The sequence below is a fragment of the Rousettus aegyptiacus genome, unplaced genomic scaffold, assembly GCF_014176215.1.
Source record: "Rousettus aegyptiacus isolate mRouAeg1 unplaced genomic scaffold, mRouAeg1.p scaffold_m13_p_6, whole genome shotgun sequence".
Taxonomy (NCBI): Eukaryota; Metazoa; Chordata; class Mammalia; order Chiroptera; family Pteropodidae; genus Rousettus; species Rousettus aegyptiacus.
In genome coordinates, this window is record NW_023416309.1 from 70,987,998 (window position 1) to 71,006,908 (window position 18,911).

An 18,911-nucleotide genomic window follows, 5' to 3' on the forward strand; every position below is an offset into this window, starting at 1 on the left:
CTCTGCCCTCTTTTTTTTTCTTTCTTTCTTTTTAATTTAATTTTTTTTTTTTAATGTGAGGAAGGTAGCCTTAGTGATAACGAGCATTGTAGCTGGACCTATATGGGGTCAAATACTACTCCCTTGCATCAGCGATGAGCTGTGTGGCCTCCAGCAAGTCATCCAGACCCTCTGGTCTCACTTTCCCCATCTGTGAAATGGAAAAACGGACCCCTGGCCCTCGCCGCGCTGGGGGAGGGGCGAAAGGAAGAACACAGCAGGTCTCAAGCAGTGCTGCTTCCGCCTACCGGTGCGTGCTGACCAGCGGCCACTGGAAGCCCGAGGGCCGTTTGGGGAACGAGGCCGGGGCGGGCGTGTCGGGACGCGGCGGAAGGAAGGGGCAGCGGGCGTGGACTCGCCGCCGCCCCGCCCGCCGCTGCGCCTGAGACGATGGCTCCGGCCGCGGGACGCTGGGCGCCTGCCCTGTGGAGAGCCTGCAACGGGCTGATGGCCGCCTTCTTCGCGCTGGCGGCCTTGGTGCAGGTCAGCGGCCCAGCCCCTGGAGACAGGTGGCGGCCAGCGTGCGGTGGGGAGGGGCTCTGCAGGGCGCTGGCTCCAAGCTCCCTCCGGAGGCCCAGCGTGCAGTGTATACTGACAAGCCCACAGGGTCGCAGAAGCGCTCAATTTAAGTGGAGGACGGGAATTGCATCAGAAATCCCCACTCTCTTCCCCCACCTAAGACACAGATGTGTTTACATGACCTCACCACACTCCCCTCTTTTGCTCAAATCCTGTAAAGAGCTGGTTCGGTGTGTCACTTTGAAAGGGACCTGAGCAGAGAAGTAACCTTGGAACCTTAATATTCAGCCTGTGGATGAGACTGAACACAATTCAGGGTCGAGGACATGAAGTAGAACAAAACCCTTTCGTAACACAGCTAGACTTTCAGGCCTGCTTTGGATCCCCTTCATAAATGCTTTCCTCGTTCCTTGAGACTGTTGGGCCTTTAAAATACCCATTCTAGGTTTGGCTCATCCTCTTCAGAGTTCCCGTGCAGTTATTTACAAAAAATGTGTGTTGTATATTCAAACCATCTGTTGTGTTCAGCCAGAAACCCCTTCACCTATCATGATCTGCTAGACTGTGTCTTATTCTATTTTGTATCCTCAGTGCCTACTGCAGCATCTGTCATGTAACAAATGATTGAAATGAATCAAAGAATAGATCAAATACAGGAATGGAACCTGACAGTACACCTGCTAACACCTGATATTTTGACATTGCAGGTAAACGATCCAGATGCAGAACTCTGGATGGTGAGTCTGAGCTGCTTTCCTCTACCTGAAAGAATTGTGGAACTGTACCAAACTCTGTCTGTTTGCCACTCCCCCAACCCCTCTACTTTGTGTACTTAAAAACTTAGATATCAAATCCGTTGTAAGATCTTTTCCTCAAAATATTAGGAGGAAATGGGTCAGAGTAATAAGGTAGTTGTGTGTGTGTGTGTGTGTGTGTGTGTGTGTGTGTATCTGAATTCAGAATTTTCCAGAGACACAAGGTCTTTCAGCAATATTCCCTTTGAATAAGATGATCCAACTGAAGACAATTTCTTGAAGACATAGACCTCTTAAGTTTAACCAAACCATTAATTCTTCATGAGTTTCTTCTACCCAGAAACTCCAACAAACATCTGACCGGAAATGGCAGGCTTAAAGTATGTGGTTTTGCTAATTCAGGGAGTTATATTTATAAAAGTAATTAAAGCCAATATACCTACAGTACATATTGAACCAGTGCTCTAATTGAATCATGGAGGTAGGGGCCTTCCACACATTTTCTGAAATATCTAAATTTTGCCCAGTTTCTTTCAATACAGACACACAAGACTATACAATATTAACAGTGAGATGATTTTAGGCTTTGAAATAATGTCAACCATGTTAAGATTAGCAACAAGTGAAAGCATTTGGAATTATAATGCAAAATTCTGATCAATTTTTTTTAGTGTAGTAAAATTTCATTCTCATATTGCAGTGCCATAAAAACAGGTTACCACTTCCTCAGTTGTTACTGAAACCTAAAGTAAATCATGGAGCATGGTGGCCACTAATGTCATCTTTCTTTACTTCCTTGATATCTCTGAACATCTCCTATGTTGGGCATACTTCTTTATCCACATGATTTCCTCTCTTTTTGCTAACAGGTTATGTATATAATTCCTGCAGTGCTGACCCTGCTTGTTGGACTTAACCCTCTTGTCACAGGTATGAACTTTGGATTTGGAATGGGGATACTTAATAATAATGCTTGTAGGTGAGTGGGTGGCTATAAAACAGACTTAATCATATCTTTATTTTGTAACCCTGCTCCTTAGACTCCTTACATATATATCTATCCCAGGTGATGTACATGTAAAAATCAGATTTCCTTATAATAATGAGAATCTATCTGCCCAAAACCCAGAAGAAAAAATGGGTCACTCCAGGTCTTTTTGAGTCATTTCTGATAATAAGAAGGGGCTAATTCTAATCTAGGTCATCCTCTTCTATCTTCAGGAAATCTTCACAAGGACTTGCCATACTAAGATAATCTGTATCGATTTGGAACCCAAAGATTTCTTATGCTTATATGGAATAGTTACACAATTTAGTCCATGAGAGAGAAGGGTTTCAGTCAATGCACTGATTTCTTAAGCCACCAAACTAATGGAAAACCAGCAACAAATTCTTTTTAGACCAATACCACTCTCATTAATAATTTTCTTATTTTGAATTCATTCAATGCCTATCTATATGAGCTGTTACTTATATAGAGAAACTGTTTATAATATCTATAACAAATATCTGGATTTTCCATTAATATATGTTTGCTCCCACAATCTCCCAATGTGCTGTCATAGTACCCTCAGCAATTTATTGCATGCTTTTATATATGTTTCCTCCTCCTAGGCGATAAGCTCCTTAAAAGCAGGATTATTTCCAACCTATCTTTGCACAAGCTTAGCTTAAATATGGCCAAAAATATGGTAGCTACATAATGATTGTGAATGAATGAATGAATAAATGAATGGCTGTAAAACTCCTTACAGATATATGCCCCAGGTGGGTATATATGTAAAAAATTCACTTAAAATCACTATCTACTTCAATTATGGGCAAACCATAGCTGCTTTGCCTTTTATGGCCTTGAAAACTCTCAATAACCCTTTTTGTTGGACTGTTTTATACTATAAAAGTGTCCCATAGCAGAAAAAAAATACATTTTACATTGTTTACTAACATTTTCTTATTAATAGGGACTATTAGTCTTACAGGTTATTGATCACTTTCTTTAAGACAGCTTCTATTAGTGGGGCTCAAAAGTTCTTAGGGCTTTAGAATAAAGTCTAATGATTCCCAGCTGGGTGGGGAGAACTCTTGTCCCCAAGGTTCAGGGATTTCATGTATGGGCCCCTAGAACTCTCTCTACATCTTTAAGGGGTATCAGTTAAGGTTCTATTAGTTTCAAGCAAGAAAAATCTCAACCTGAATGGGCTCCAAGCCAGAAAGTAGACATATTAGGATACTTTACTGAAAGGGTGAGAGGTGTTTGTTGCTTCAGGCACTGGTGGTGGCTTGGAACTTAAACTCCTTTGCACTCTAAGTTCCACCATCTATTGCACTGACTTCAGTCCTGGGCTCCACATGGTAGAGCTCTGCAGCTCAAAGGTCACGTTCTCACCACACTAAGTCCTACACAGTATAGAATCCACTCCCTGAATTGTTGGCCCTGATTTGTCCTACGCTGATCGTGAGCGAAATCACTATCACTAAGGGGATGAACAGCATTGACTGACTTAGCGAAGGTCCGGTTATCTGGGACATGTGGACATGTGTGAGAAGAATAGATCCTCAAAGAAAATAAGGGTAATCCTCATAGGAAGGGGAGATGTTGGACAAACAAAATAATCAATGTCCATTTAAGTTTATAATTACTTTTTTAACATCGATGACGTCCCTCATAACAAAACAAAACAACCCCAGCCTTTTCTGAATGCTTTACCTGAAAGCAGACTATAGGAAAGTAAATACAAAGAATTCATTTTTCTATGGGATGTGATTCCACGATTAACAACTTCAGGATTTCTATTTTTAGGTAATTTTATTTGGAAGAGTGTATCTGCAATACACATGTTCTTTTGTATCGTGTGGGCTGTCAGCTTGGCATACTACCTCCTGCTTCATACACAGAGGAACATCTTACATGAGGAAGAAGGCAGGTGAGCAGTGACTTCTGCTCTCTAGAAAGGGTGGGGAAGGACTGAGAAATCTTACATTCCTTTATAACACCTTATCTGTGCACAATGATTTAATTCCTCCAACTATTCCATGAAGAGCAGGGAAGGTATTATCTCTTTTATAAGCGGAAGAAACTGAAGAAATGATAGAGTGATGACTCAAACCCAGCACCATGTACCACACTTCGTGATCACTACTACAGGCAGCATTACATATCACGTTATATTACCATCAAGCAGTTGGAACTTAGCTTCCTTAAAATTGAGAAAGAATGCTATGCAGTAAGAGTCCAGTGGAATAAGGTGAAAACTGCAACAGCATTCTGATTCAGTTCTGATTCAAGCCAAAATCTTATCTATGAGTGTGATCAGCCATGTCAGCCTTGTTCAGCCTTTCCCTGCTATGGCTCATGTCATCTCCTCCCTTTGTTATTTTATCACCTCTTGCTTTGCTTCCTCCCACCTTTGACTTCCTGGCCTCACTAACAGCCTGATTTCTTTTCTTGTTATCCGAATGCTAACATCCACCAATACCAAGATTTAGAGACCTGCAAATTAAGTATCACTGGTGGGATGCTGCCACATTATAGATCTTAATCCTTGGAAAACTGGATCAGGTTGGGTCAATTAATGGGAATGTAAACCAAATGGGTTGAATGACTACCAATTTAGAGCCTACGAGTTGTGGCAAACTCAAAGTGGCGCTTTTAGTGATACAATGGCCAAATATGATTCTTTTCTACCCTGTGTAAAAGATAAGTGCTTTTAACACATATTTCTAATATATTACCACCCCAAAATCATTAGCCTGACTCATACTAGAAAACATTTCTCTCCATTAAGATGTGACCCAGTCTCTGTAATGTGTGCTTAAATTATTCGATTTGAGTTCAGCCAGCCTAACACTGAACACTCTAAAATGATGTAAAAAGAATGCCTGATCAAATTGAGATTGTTTTCTTGATTGTAGTATTCCTCCGAGTGACATGAAGTAAGTGATTTAGATGTGTTTTTGTTTTGTTTTTTGTTCATTTATCAGTTGGGGAGTAGTCATGGAGCTCTTTTCTGCTTCATAAGATGAAATTTATTTTCATATAGGGCTTTAAACTATCTGAAAAAAGTAATTTATGAATCATGCCAGATTTGAAAATATTCTATAGATGCTATATGTTTTGAGGGATGTCATCCAATAATCAGTAAAATCAAGTGTCATGGAGAGAATGGCATGATATACATCTCACTTGCAGTCTCTTCAGAAATATAAAATGTATGCTATTTTTTAGGGAGCTGTTTGGTCTGCTGATTATCACAGCATGGATGAGCCTATGCCACAGTTCATCAAAGTAAGTTTTCATATCAGAAGTGTTCAAGGTTGATAGGATCAAGTAGATAAGTGAGAATATTGACATGCAAATAAAAACAGGAATCTTTTGACAGAAAACTTTCAATTTCTATGGAAAGCTAATACTAGCTGATTCAAAGTTTCATGATCATTAATACTTTCATGAATACCATAGTTTCCTATGTGGACCGATATAATCCTAGGCAGTTGCCAGCCTAAAGAGTGTTCTTCAGGAAGAAGGAAAATGATCTCAGAAGGAAGCTTGCAGATTTAGGAAAGAATGAACAACAAATAAAATATAAAGTATATAAAAATAATATTAACTTTATAAAACTAGTAATGTTGTGTTGTGGGCTTAAACACATAAAGAATAAAAATACATGACAAGAGTAGCATATGACTTGGAAGGGGGTAAATGAAGGTAAAATTTTCTAAGATCCTTGGATTGTCTGGGAAGAGGTAGAAGCACCAATTTTTGTTAGACTTCAGTCAGTTAAGGAATCATGTGGTAATCCTCAAGGTAACCACTAAATGAAAAGAAAATGAGTATAAAAGGCAGGAAAAGAGGAGGGAAAAATACAAAACAGATTAGAAAAATAGGAAGCAGGCGTTTAGAGAGAGAAATCCAAATAGAGGAGCAATTACACTAAATGTAAATGTTTTAAATATTCCAACTAAGAGTCAAAGATTTTCAAAGTGGATAAAAATATTGAAAACCCAACTAAACACTGCTTACAAAAGACAAACCTTTAAATATACAGATGCAGAAAGACTGAAAGTCAAAAGATAGAAAAAATATAGTGCATGAACACCAACCAAATGAAAGCTGGGATAGCAATTTTAATTTTTAAAAGAAGACTTGAAAGCCAGCATTAGAGAAAAATGAGGATTTTTTTTTTTTTTGGTGATTATTTTGTGGGTTTTTTTGTATTAATTTTTTTTTATTTTGAAATATTCAAACATATACAAAGGCAGAGAGACTAATATAGCAAATCATACACATCTATTACCTAGCTTCAGCAGTTACCATTATATGTCCAGTCTTGTTTCATCTGTTACTGTCCTCTGTACACTTAGGTTGTTTTGAAATAAATCTCAGACATCATATTGTTTTATCCATAAATTTTTCATTATGTATCTCTAAAAGATAAGTACTTTAATCACTCTACCATCACACACAACAAAAGAATAACTCTTCAATATTGAGTTTTCCAGTCAATGTTTACATGTCCCCAGTTGTCTTATAAAAGCAAGTTCCTCTGTGTTCTGTATTTCCTATATATTGGTATTTAGATCTAGAGGCTTGGCCAGATTTTGGCATTATTACTATTGTTACTAAGCAAAAGTACTTCACAGTGGTATAATGTACTTTCATCATAATATACATAACACCTAGCTGTTTCTATGTAATGTTAGCCTTTGATGACCATTGCCTAAGTCCATTAATTTATTTGAGTTGCAAAATGGTGGTATTCTTAATTCCTTGATTATTATCTGGAAAACTTTTATAAAGAGAAAACTTCTACTTATCAATTCTTTGAGATACAGATCGTAAGAGGAAAAGGAAAGAAAAAGGAGTCGATTCTTAATTTACCAGTTTTCAAAATGAGTTTTTCTTGCCTGGGCATCTTCCAAAAGTCACAGTGAGTTTTGTTTATATGTCATTATAGTAGTATCATTATAAAGTCATGGATTTCAACATAGTTAATATTTCTCAGTCCATGGCAGTTATTACCCATGGCAGTCCATGCTTCAACTGTCCTATCATACATGATCCAAAATCTTTGATTGCTTTCTTGCTTTCTGGTATGACAAAATATTCCAAGATAATGTGCATTTATCCCCCAGACTTTAGAAAAATGGATCATTTTTCTAAAAAGCCCTGGTTACTTTTGGTAGATAGTGGTATTTAGAGGTCACAATTTGGCTCAAGTAGTGCACATATATATATATAAATTTATAAATATGTGAATATTTATGGATATATGTGTGTACCATAAATATATATGCATACATATGTATATATAATATATACAGATAATATATTTAATATATATTACATATATATTTAAAGACAAAATATCTTATGAGTTAATATTGATCCTCACAATTCAAATTCAGGAACAGAGATTTTCATTTAACCTTATCAAGGATCCTACATCAATAGTTACTTATAATTATATAGAAAAATCTCTAGTCTCAGTGACCTCAACGTAATAATTCATTTGACTTATTCCACAATACAGACACACTCTCAGAATAACAGTATGATTACTGAAAACAGGCTTTTGGGGATTTTTTTAAAGCATTGTATTTTATTATTAATTTCACTTATACAGTACATTGGCTAGATATTTATATAGTTTATGAAATGATCCCCCAATTACTCATATCACCGTTCTGGCTGTACACATAGTCCTTACATTACGGCTGACTGCATTCTTTCTGCCATGCTTCCCATCCCCGTGACCATCTATCAACTATGAATTTGTACTTCTTGAACCTCTACCCTTTCTCCCAGCCCCGTAACCCCCTCCCTTCTCTTCTGGCTTTTATCAATATTTGTGATTCTATTTTCGATTAGTTTGTTCTTTTTGTTCCTTCCTTAGATTCCACATATAAGAGAAATCATATGGTATTTATCTTTCTCCATCTGACTTATTTCACTCAGCATAATAACCTCTAGGTCTATCCATGTCATTGCAAATGGTAGATTTCATTTTTTTCATTTTTGTGGCCGAGGATTATCCGTTGTATATATGACCCATAACTTCTTTATCCAACTGTGTATTGATGGGCATTTAGGTTGCTTCTATATCTTGGCTATTGTAAAACCTGCTGCCATGAACATAAGGGTGAATAGATCTTTATGAATTATTGTTTTAGTTTTCTTTGGATAAATACCCAGATACAATTGCTCGTTCAAAAAGTAGATCCATTTTTAATTTTTTGAGGAACCTCCAGACTGTTTTCCATAGCGGCTCTACCAATTCGCAATTCCACCAACAGTGTATGAGGGTTCCCTTTTCTCTACATCCTCACCAATGCTTGTTTTTGATTTATTGATGACAGCCATTCTGACAGGTGTAAGGTGAACTCTCATTGTGGTTTTAATCTGCATTTCTCTGATTATTAGTGATCTTGAGCATATTTTCAGTTGTCTATTGGCCATCTGTATATCCTCTTTGGAGAAATACCTATTCAAGTCTTCTGCCCGTTTTTTAATTGGATTGTTTGTTTTTTGTTGTTGTTGAGTTTTATGAGTTCTTTAAATATTTTGGATATTAACCCTTTATCAGATGTATCATAAGGGAATACTTTTTCCCATTCAGTAGGTTGTCTTTTCGTTTTGTTGATAGTTCCTTTGCTGTGCAAAAATGTTTTAGTTTGATGTAGTCCCATTTGTTTATTTTTTCTTCTGTTTCTTTTGCCGAGGAGATATATCTGAAAATAAATTACTAGTAGCAATATCGGAGTTTACTGCCTATGTTTTCTTCTACAAGTTTATGGTTTCGGGTCTTAAATTTAAGTCTTTAATCTATTTTGAGTCTGTTCTTGTATACGGTGTAAGATAGTGGTCCAATTTCTTTTTTTTTGCGTATATCTGTCCCATTTTCCCAACACAATTTATTGTAGAGACAGTCATTACCCCATTGTATATTCTTACCTCCTTTGTCATATATTAACTGAGCATATTCACGTGGATTTATTTCTGGGCTCTCTATTCTGTTCCATTGATCTATGTGTTTGTTTTTATGCCAGTGCTATGCTGTTTTGATTACTGTAGCCTTGTAGTATAGTTTGATATCAGGTAGTGTGATACCTCTAACTTTGTTTTTCTTAAGATCGCCATGGCTATTTGGGATCTTTTATGGTTCCATGTAAATTTTAGGATTATTTGTTCTAGTCCTCTGAAAAATGCCATTGGTATTTTGATACGGATTGCATTGAATTATAGATTGCTTTGGGCAGTATGGCCATTTTAATGATTTTGATTCTTCCTATAGTATATGATTCTATTTATTTGTATCTTCTTCAGTTTCTTTTTTCAATGACATAATTTTCTGAGACTAGGTCTTTTACCTCCTTGGTTAATTTGATTCTTGGTATTTTATTGTCTTTGATGCAATTGTAAATGGGATTATTTTCTTAATTTATCTTTCTGAAAGTTCATCATTGGTGTATAAAAATGCAACTGACTTCTGAATATTAATTTTGTATCCTACTACTTTACTGAATTCACTGATCAGTTCTAACAATTTTTTTTTTTTTGTGGAATCTTTAGAATTCTCTCTATATAGTATGTCATCTTCAAATAATGATGGTTTACTTCTTCTTTTACAATTTGAATACCTTTTATTTCTTTTGCTTGTCTGACTGCTGTAGCTAGGACTTCCAATAAAAGGTTAAACAGAAGTGGTGAAAGTGGGCGTCTTTGTCTTATTTCTGATCTTAAGGAAAATGCTTTTAGCTTTTCCCCATTGACTATGGTGTTAGCTATAGGTTTGTCATATATGGTTTTTATTATGTTGAAGTATGTTCCCTCTATTCCCAATTTATCATATATGGATGCTGGATTTTGTCTAATCTCTGCATCTATTGATATGATCATGTGATTTTTATCTTTCAATTTGTCAATATGGTGTATCACATTAACTGATTTGTGTATATTGTACAACTTTGCATCCCAGGAATAAATCCAACTTGATCATGGTGTATGATATTTTTAATGTATTGCTGAATTCAGTTTACTAATATTTTGTTGAGGATTTTTGCATCAAGGTTCATAAGGAATATCAGCCTATAGTTTTATTTTTTTGAAATGTCTTTGTCTGGTTTTGGAATACAGGTAATGGTGTGGCCTCATAAAAAGAATTCCTCTTCTTGAATGTTTTGGAATAGTTTGAGGAGAATAATTGTTAATTCTTCAAATGTTTGATAACATTTGCATATGAAGCCATCTGGTCCAGGACTTTTGTTTTGGGGGAGTTTTTAAAATTACTGATTCAATTTTGTTAGTGGTACAATTAGTAGTTGTACAATTTGTTAGTGGTTGGTTCAGATTTTCTGTTTCTTCTTGACTTAGTCTTGGAAGATTGTATGTTTCTAGAAATGTATCCATTTCTTCCAGATTTCCCAATTTGTTGGCATATAAATTGCTCTTAGTATTTTCTTATGATCCTTTTTATTTCTATGGGGTCTGTAGTAACTTCTCTTTCTTTCTGATTTTATTTACTTGGGTCCTCTTTTTTCTCCTTTATGAGTTTGGTTAAGGGTTTATTAATTTTGTTTATCCTTTCAGAGAGTCAGCTCTTGGTTTCATTCATCTTTTGTGTTGTTTTTCTAGACTATTTCATTTATTTCTGCTTTGATCTTTATTATTTCTTTCATTTTACTCACTTTGGGCTTTGTTTGTTGTTTTTTTCTAGTTACTTTAAGTGTAAGCCTAGCTTGTTAGAGATTTTTCTTGTTTCTCAAGGTAGGCCTATATTGCTATGAGTTTCCCCCTTAGAACTGCTTTCTCTCTGTCTTGAAGATTTTAAATCGTGTTTTCATTTTCATTTGTCTCTAGGTATCTTTGGATTTCCTTGATCTGATTGTTAACCCATTCATTGTTTAGTAGCATTTAGTCTCCACATTTTTGTATATTGTGCAGTTTTTTCTTGTAGTTGTTTTCTAATTTCATACCATTTTGATCAGAGAAAAGGGTTAATATGATTTCAATCTTCTTAAATTCATTGATACTTGTTTTGTGGCCTGATGTGTGGACTATCCTGGGAAATGTTCCATGTGCACTTGAGAAGAATGTATATTTTGCTGCTTTGGGTGAAGTGCTCTGCAATGTATATTAAATCCATCTAGTCTAGTGTGCCATTTAAGTGCACTGTTTCCTTGTTGATTTTTTTGTCTGGAATGAGTGTATTTCTGTTGATCTCTCTTTTTATGTTGGTCAATTATTGCTTTATGTATGTACCTATGTTGGGTGTGTATACATTTACTAGGGTTATGTCCTCATAATGTACTGATCCCTTTATCATTACATAATGCCCTTCTTTGTTTCTTATTATAGCCTTTGTTTTAAAGTCTATTTTGTCTGACATAAGTATTGCTACCCTGGCTTTTTTATTTATTTTTTTATTTCCATTTGCAAGGAATATCTTTTTCTATACCTTTGCTTTCAGTATGTGTGTGTCATTGGATCTGAAGTGGCTCTCCTCTAGACAGCATATACATTGGACTTGTTTTTCTTATCCATTTGGCTACCCTATGTCTTTTGATTGGAGCATTTAACCATTTGCATTTAAAGTGATTACTGATAGGTGCATAGTTATTGCCACTTTATTTGTATTTGTTTTTTGCTCTTTTTAAAAAATTGGAGTCCCTTTAACATTTCTTGTAATACTGACTTGTTGGTGATGAATTCCTTAAGCTTTTTCCTGTCTGTGAAGCTCTTTATTTCACCTTCCATTTTAATTGATAGCCTTGTTGGGTGAAGTATTCATGGTTATAGATTTTTGTTTTTCATAACTTTGTATATTTCTTGCCAGTCCCTTCTGGTCTTCAAAATTTCTATTGAAAAATCAGCAGATGTTCATATGGGGGTACCCTTGTAAGTAAGTAGCTGCCTTTCTCTTGCTTTTAAGATTGTCATTTTGTCTTTGACCTTTGGCATTTTAATTGTGATATGTCTTCATGTGTGTCTGTTTGAATTCTTGTTTAGGACTCTGTGCTTCCTGGACTTGTATATCTAATTCCTTTGCCAGGTTAGGGAAGTTTTCTGTCACTATTTCTTCAAATAGATTCTCAATCCCTTGCTCTTTCTCTTATCCTGGTATGCCTATAATGCAAACATTATTATGCTTCATGTTTTCCCATATTTTCTTTTCTTTTCTTTTCTTTTCTTTTCTTTTCTTTTCTTTTCTTTTCTTTTCTTTTCTTTTCTTTTCTTTTCTTTTCTTTTCTTTTCTTTTCTTTTCTTTTCTTTTCTTTTCGTTTTGCTATTCTGATTGAGTGTTTTCTGATACATTGTCTTCCAGTTCACAGTTCACTGATTCAGTCTTCTGCTTCATCTGATCTACTGTCGAATCCTTCTAGTATAGTATTCATTTCAGTCATTGTATTCTTCATTTTTGACTAGTTCTTTTTTATAGTTTCTTTTTCCTTTTTTTATGCTTACTGTCTCTCTGCTGAGGTTCTCATTGAGCTTATCCATTCTCCCCTTAAGTTCACTGAGCACCCTTATAACCATAATTTTGAACTCTGTCTCTGGAAGGTTGCTTGCCTCCATTTCATTTACTTTCTGGAGTTTTCTTCTGTTGTTTCATTTGTGGCATGTTTGTTTTCTCATTTTTTATCCTCTCTGTGTACATTTATATGCATTAGGAAGATTTGGTTTGTCTCTCAGCCTTGGCCAGATGGCCTTATGTGGAAGGCATTCTATGTGGCCCAGTGGCACACTCTCCTTAAGCCCCTGTGCTGGGGCTCTGGACATGATCTTTGCGTGGGTTGTGTGTTCTTTTGTTGTAGCTAAAGCTTTATTGGTATTAGTACAAAAGTGGATGGGATTAATGTTCAGGCTGACTAACTGTGGGAATCATCTATGCCCACAGGGTATGAGTTGCTATATGAGGGCTGACCCCACTGAGGGGGATTTGCCCTAGCAGGCTTGTATACTTGTTGAAACCTCCCTTTGGGTATACTGTTTATGGGGCTAGTCAGGTGTTGCTCTGTTGTAGTCTAGCACCAGTTTCCTGATGCATTGGTTTTGTGGCCCTTTGGGAGGGGCTCTCCAGTAGGCCAGGGTCAGCCACTGCCTTTGATTGCTCAGGGCTATCTGGTGGGATCTATAGAGCGATCCACCAGTGGTTGCTGCCTGTGCTGGATCTATAAGTAAGTGGAAGAGACAATGCTACATGCCACAATCCAATTACTGCCAGTACCAGGCCTGGGGCAATTTAGCAGAAGGACCAGTGCTCCTCAAGAACTGAGGCTGCCTGTCAGTTGCCTGTAAGACTCCACAACTAGAAGAGCCTCTGGGTGATATGCATATTGGGTGGTGTGGTGACCCAGGGAATCATCTGGATATATTGAGCAAATTTCCCCTTACACTGCAATGTCAATTTACATGCCAGCACTGTCTCTGTGGCTTCTCGTAAAAGTCTCAGATCGCAGCAAGACCAGCCACTGCTCTCCTCGAGCCTGCAACCACCTGAGATCAGTTCAAGAATTACTGAAACTCGTGGGCAGGGGTTTGTGGCCCACCACAGTTAAGTGTCTCCTGGGATGCACAGTCTTTGTGTGGGTCACACACTGATTGCTGTTGTTTGCTATTGAATTCATGTCCTAAGGAAAGCACAGGATGGGACTGGGTTGCCTGGGGACAGGCTTGCTACAAGTAATTTGTGGGTTGGGTGGAGTGGTGTCTCAGTGAGACACAGGGCCATCAGGCCTATACAGAACCAGATTTGCTACCAGTTCTGAGTCCATGGGCTCCCACAGAAGTCACAGATCACTGCGAGACTCACTGCCATCTGGTTGGGCCCACAGACTTCCACAGTTCACCTCAAGCAATATTGTATCTCATGCTGGCAGCAGCAATCCGCCTACCACTGTTTTTCCCAGAAATTTGCACACTGCGCTGGTCGAGGTCTATTGCCTCCATGAAATGCTCAACTCCAGGAAGGGGCAGGGTGGCTACAAGGCTATGGGCTGTAGCGGGCAATTTGTGGATTGGGTAGCGTGGAAACTCAGGGCAACATGGGCCATCAGGCCAATCCAGCCTTTTTTGCTGCAAGCTCTATATGCATGAGTTCCCACAGCAGTCATGGATCATAATGAGACCAGCTTCTGTCTGGGGTGGGCCCACAGACCCCTGTAATCCACCCAAGCTCATGTTGGCAGCAGTAATCCACCCGAAACTGTTTTCCCCAAAATGCACCCACAGCCCTGGCTGATGTCTGATGCCTGCGCCGAATGTTAGACCCCAGAAAAGGGCGGGGGGTGGGTGCAGCTGCCCATACCAAGCTGCCCTGGGCAATCTGTGGGTCGGATAGAGCGGGCTTATCTCCCTGGGCCAATGCAGCTTCAGACTTGCCCGTGTAAGGGTCCAGCCCTCGCTCTGGTACCATGTGATGTAGTCTTTCCCCATATGACTCTTGCCTCAGCCTCCTTCCCTCCACCAGTGCCCAGGGTGTATGTCTGTAGGCTAGAGTCTGTGCATGGGCCCTTTAAAGAGGCATCTGGGATTCCATCTCACCTGGACTGCCAGAATCCCCGATTTTTAGTCAGATTTTTTGAAAACTCATCACCCCTGGCCTGTGAAGCTCCCATATGCCACTAGGACCCCTCTCTCCTTCAGGGAGCCTCTGCAGCCGTGCTCTCCCTCCTGGTGCTCCACTGCCTTCCACCGGTGCGGGTCCCGCCCGATTCACGACTTTCCCCTCCTACACGCTTCGATGTGGCCTTCTTTATATCATCAGATGTGTTATGATCAGCTGAACTTCTGGCGATTCTCCATGTTGATTATAATTTGATTGTAATTTTAATGTGGTCCTAAAAAGAGATGAACCCCACTTTTACCTAAGCCACCATCTTGACTGACACCTTGGCTTTTTGGTTTTTTTTGTTGTTAGAGAACATCCCTCTAAGCTAAGGGATATATATTCAATTTACTTGAGATGGTTACTCTACGTGCTATTGCTAGCAAGTGAATTTATTTCATTTTGCTTTCAATTTCTAGGGATCACTTTTTAAAAATATATTTGTTTTAAGTAAAATATCTACATGGCCCAAAGGTCAAATTTACAAAACAAAGTATATTCAAAGAACTCTAGCTTATCTCCTAACTCTGTATCCTCCCATTTTCCATAGGTGAAACTTATTGCAATTTTATGGTTGATCCTTCCATGGTTTCTTAATGGAGCAAATAAGTGTATTTATTTGTAGTCCTGCTTGTCTTAGATAAGTGGAAGCATATTATACACATTTGTATCCTCCTTGATTTTTCCCTTACCACATTCTGGAACTCATTCTGTAGTATATACTTTCCTTATTCTGCTGATAGGCCCATAGTATATTCATCTAGTCCTCCATTGTTTAGATTGTATCCAATCTTTTGCTATTAAATATAATGCCAACAGACGTTGTCAAAATTTTGAATTTTTACTAATCAGACAGTTGAGAAATGGGTAGTTTAATTTGCATTTTTCTTATTAGGAGCAAAGGTGATTTAGAGCTGTTTGCATTTCTTTTTTCTATAAAATATTGAGTGATAAAGGTTTAACCTGTTTCTAAGGTTGTTAGTTTTCTATATTTTTAGACGCTCTTTATATACTACAGGTATTCACCCTTTGTGATATATACCAAAAAATTTATTTTGCAGTTTATTATCTTTATACTTTGCTCACGCAAAGTTTATTTCACTTTGCCATAAAAACGTGTGTGTCTGTTTTAATGTAACCAAATTTATCAGTTCTTTCCCTTGTTGCTTCTGGATTTGGAATTACAGGAAATCTTTCCTACCTCTCAGGTTGTAGAGCAAGTTTTCTTCTAATACATGTATGGTTTCATTTTTACATTTAAATCTTTGTTCTATTTAGAATTTATCCTAGTGTAGTGGTATAAAGAATGTTATACCAGTATTTTTTTTTTCCTTTTGGCTATCTGGTGATCTCAACACCACTTAAAAAGCGGATTTAAGATGCCAAAGAAATACACTTTTTAATGATCAAATGTTCATTAAGTCAGGAAGGTACAATAAATCATTACAGCTGAACGATAATAATTCTAAATTTGTATATAACTAAAAGCATAGCCTCGAATTAGATAAAACAAAAATTGGCAGAACAAAAAAGAAAAATTGGAAAATCTATGATCACTTTGGGGGACTCTGAAAGATTTCTTTCAGTCATTAATGAAACAAAAATAAAAATAAAAAATAACAAAATAATAGACAATCACTGTATATTTGAAAATCAGGAAACTTCCAAATAACATTTGGATAAAAGAAGAAATCACAATGGAAATTAGAAAATATTTTTGAACTGAATGATAGGAAGAGTATTACATATTAAAATTTGTGGAATAAAGCTTAGAGGGAAATTTATACCTTAAAATATATATATATTTAAAAAACAAAAAAAAAAACAAGAAAGGTTGAAAATCAATGAGCTAAGCTTCCAAGAAATTAGGAATTCTCTAATTCAAGAAGTTAGGAAAAGAGGAGCAAATTAAAACCAAAGAAAGAACAAAATAAACACAAGAGGATAATATGAACAACTTTTGCCAGGAGATTTGAAAATATAGACAAAATGGACAAATTCTTTTTAAAAAATGCCAACCTAAACACATTCTTCTAGAGAACAGAAAAAGAAACACTTTCCAATTCATTTTATTAGGGCAGACAATCCTTGATATCAAAACTTGACAAAACCATTACAAAAAAGCAAAAGGAAATTACATGGCAGTCTCACTTATGACCACAGATGGAAAAACACTAAACATTAGCAAATCGAATCCTAAAATACATAGCCCAACAACCAAGTTGTGTTTATTCTAGGAATACAGTTAGTTTAATGTCCAAAAACCAATCAATGTTTTCCACCACATTAACAAAATAAAAGAAAATAAACTATTTCCTCAATCTTTATAAAAAGAGCATTTGATAAAATTCAATATCCATTCATGATAAAAGCTTTTAGAAAATAGGTGTACAAAGGAATGTAACCTGATAAAGAATATCTATGCCAAAGTATAGTACTTAGTAGTGATCAGGTGAAACTTTCCCTCTGAGATCAGGAATGAGATGAGGTTAGCCACAATTGACACTCCTATTCAACATTGTTTTAGCTATTATCTTAGCCAGTAAAATAACACAAGAAAAAGAAATGAAAGCCCCAAGGATTGGAAAGGAAAAATTAAATTTTCTTTATTCATGGGTGATATGACTACATACACAGAAAATCAAAAAGAATCTAAAGTATTTGAATAAGTGAGTTTAACATAATTGCTAGATACTAGGTCAATATACTAAAATCAACTGCACTTTTTTCAGCAAATAACAGAATAACAACGTTACCACTTTTGATAACATAAAAAAGCTACTCCCTAGAAATAAATCTAACAGAGATACGTAAAATATCTACACACAAAACTATAAAACATTATAAGAGAAATTAAAGTTGACCTAAATATTAAAATAAAGAAGACCTAAGTAATTATCTTATGGCAGTATAGGCTAAACCTATACTGGCAAAAGGATAAACTAATGAACAAAATAGAGTCTAGAAACAGATCCATATATACAGAGACCCTTGACTTATGACAATAGTGGCATTGCAGAGTACCAAAGACAGGCAGTCTTTTTACTAAGTAGTGCCAGAGTAATTGAATATCTACATGGAAAAAAAAAGCACAACCACCTCTGCGTTATAACTTTCATAAAAATCAACAGGTGGATTACAGATCTAATGTGAAAGCAAAACAATAAAACTTTTAGAAAAAGTAACAATATTTTCAAGATCTTGGGGAAGGAAAGTTAAACAGGATACAAAAATTATTATGAAAAGATCAATTTTACCATTGCTTAGTCAATGCCTTCAGTTCCTCAAAAGACATCAGTGGGAAAAACTATTTGCAACACATATAAACAAATATTTGTGTTAAGAACATATAAAGAATTCATACAGATCACTGTTGTATTTCAATTCCAAAATTAAGAAAAAAGGATCATACAAAAATGTAAATGTATTTCACCAAATTCTATCCTTATACTTGTTTCCAAAGCAATCCATAATTTTATTTATAATTTTTGTGTCTTTATAGGAATCCAGTTGGTGGAAGAATTCAGTTGGCCATTGCCATTGTAATTGCTCTTTTCCCGTTTATCTCATGGGTCTACATATATATAAACAAGGAGATGCGGTCCTCCTGGCCTACCCACTGCAAGACGGTCATTTAAATCAAGTGAATAATCCTGATCTTAAAATGAGGATTTAAATTTTTTTATAAACATAGCTTTTTTTTTTTTTTTTAATCCTAAGAACTTTTTAAGGCTGCCTACAATACAATGTAGGATTGGATGCAACTCCTAAGTGGTGGGGTCTGACATTCTATTGTGTCATAATGCAGAGAAAAGGCAGTGGGAAAAAAAGTTAAGATGTATGAATTCTAACACAGCTTTCTCACTATCTGTGAAATTAGTGTTCAAATGAATGGGTTATAAGTACAAAAATACACACTAGATTTTAAAGACATAGTATAAAAAAGAATGTATTTTTATACTGATTACACATTGAGATATTTTAGATAGATTGA

General features: G+C 36.5%; 1 protein-coding gene across 1 annotated transcript; it reads left to right on the forward strand.

Annotated features, from left to right (window-relative positions):
- The first annotated feature begins 339 nt into the window (after positions 1 to 339).
- TMEM220 (transmembrane protein 220) lies at positions 340 to 18,800 on the forward strand. Its single transcript, XM_016121309.2, has 6 exons — positions 340 to 522; positions 1,266 to 1,295; positions 2,183 to 2,243; positions 4,114 to 4,237; positions 5,539 to 5,598; positions 18,420 to 18,800. Exons 1-6 carry the CDS (start codon positions 430 to 432, stop codon positions 18,553 to 18,555), a joined length of 504 nt encoding a protein of 167 aa, XP_015976795.1. The 5' UTR covers positions 340 to 429; the 3' UTR covers positions 18,556 to 18,800.
- Positions 18,801 to 18,911: the final 111 nt, after the last annotated feature.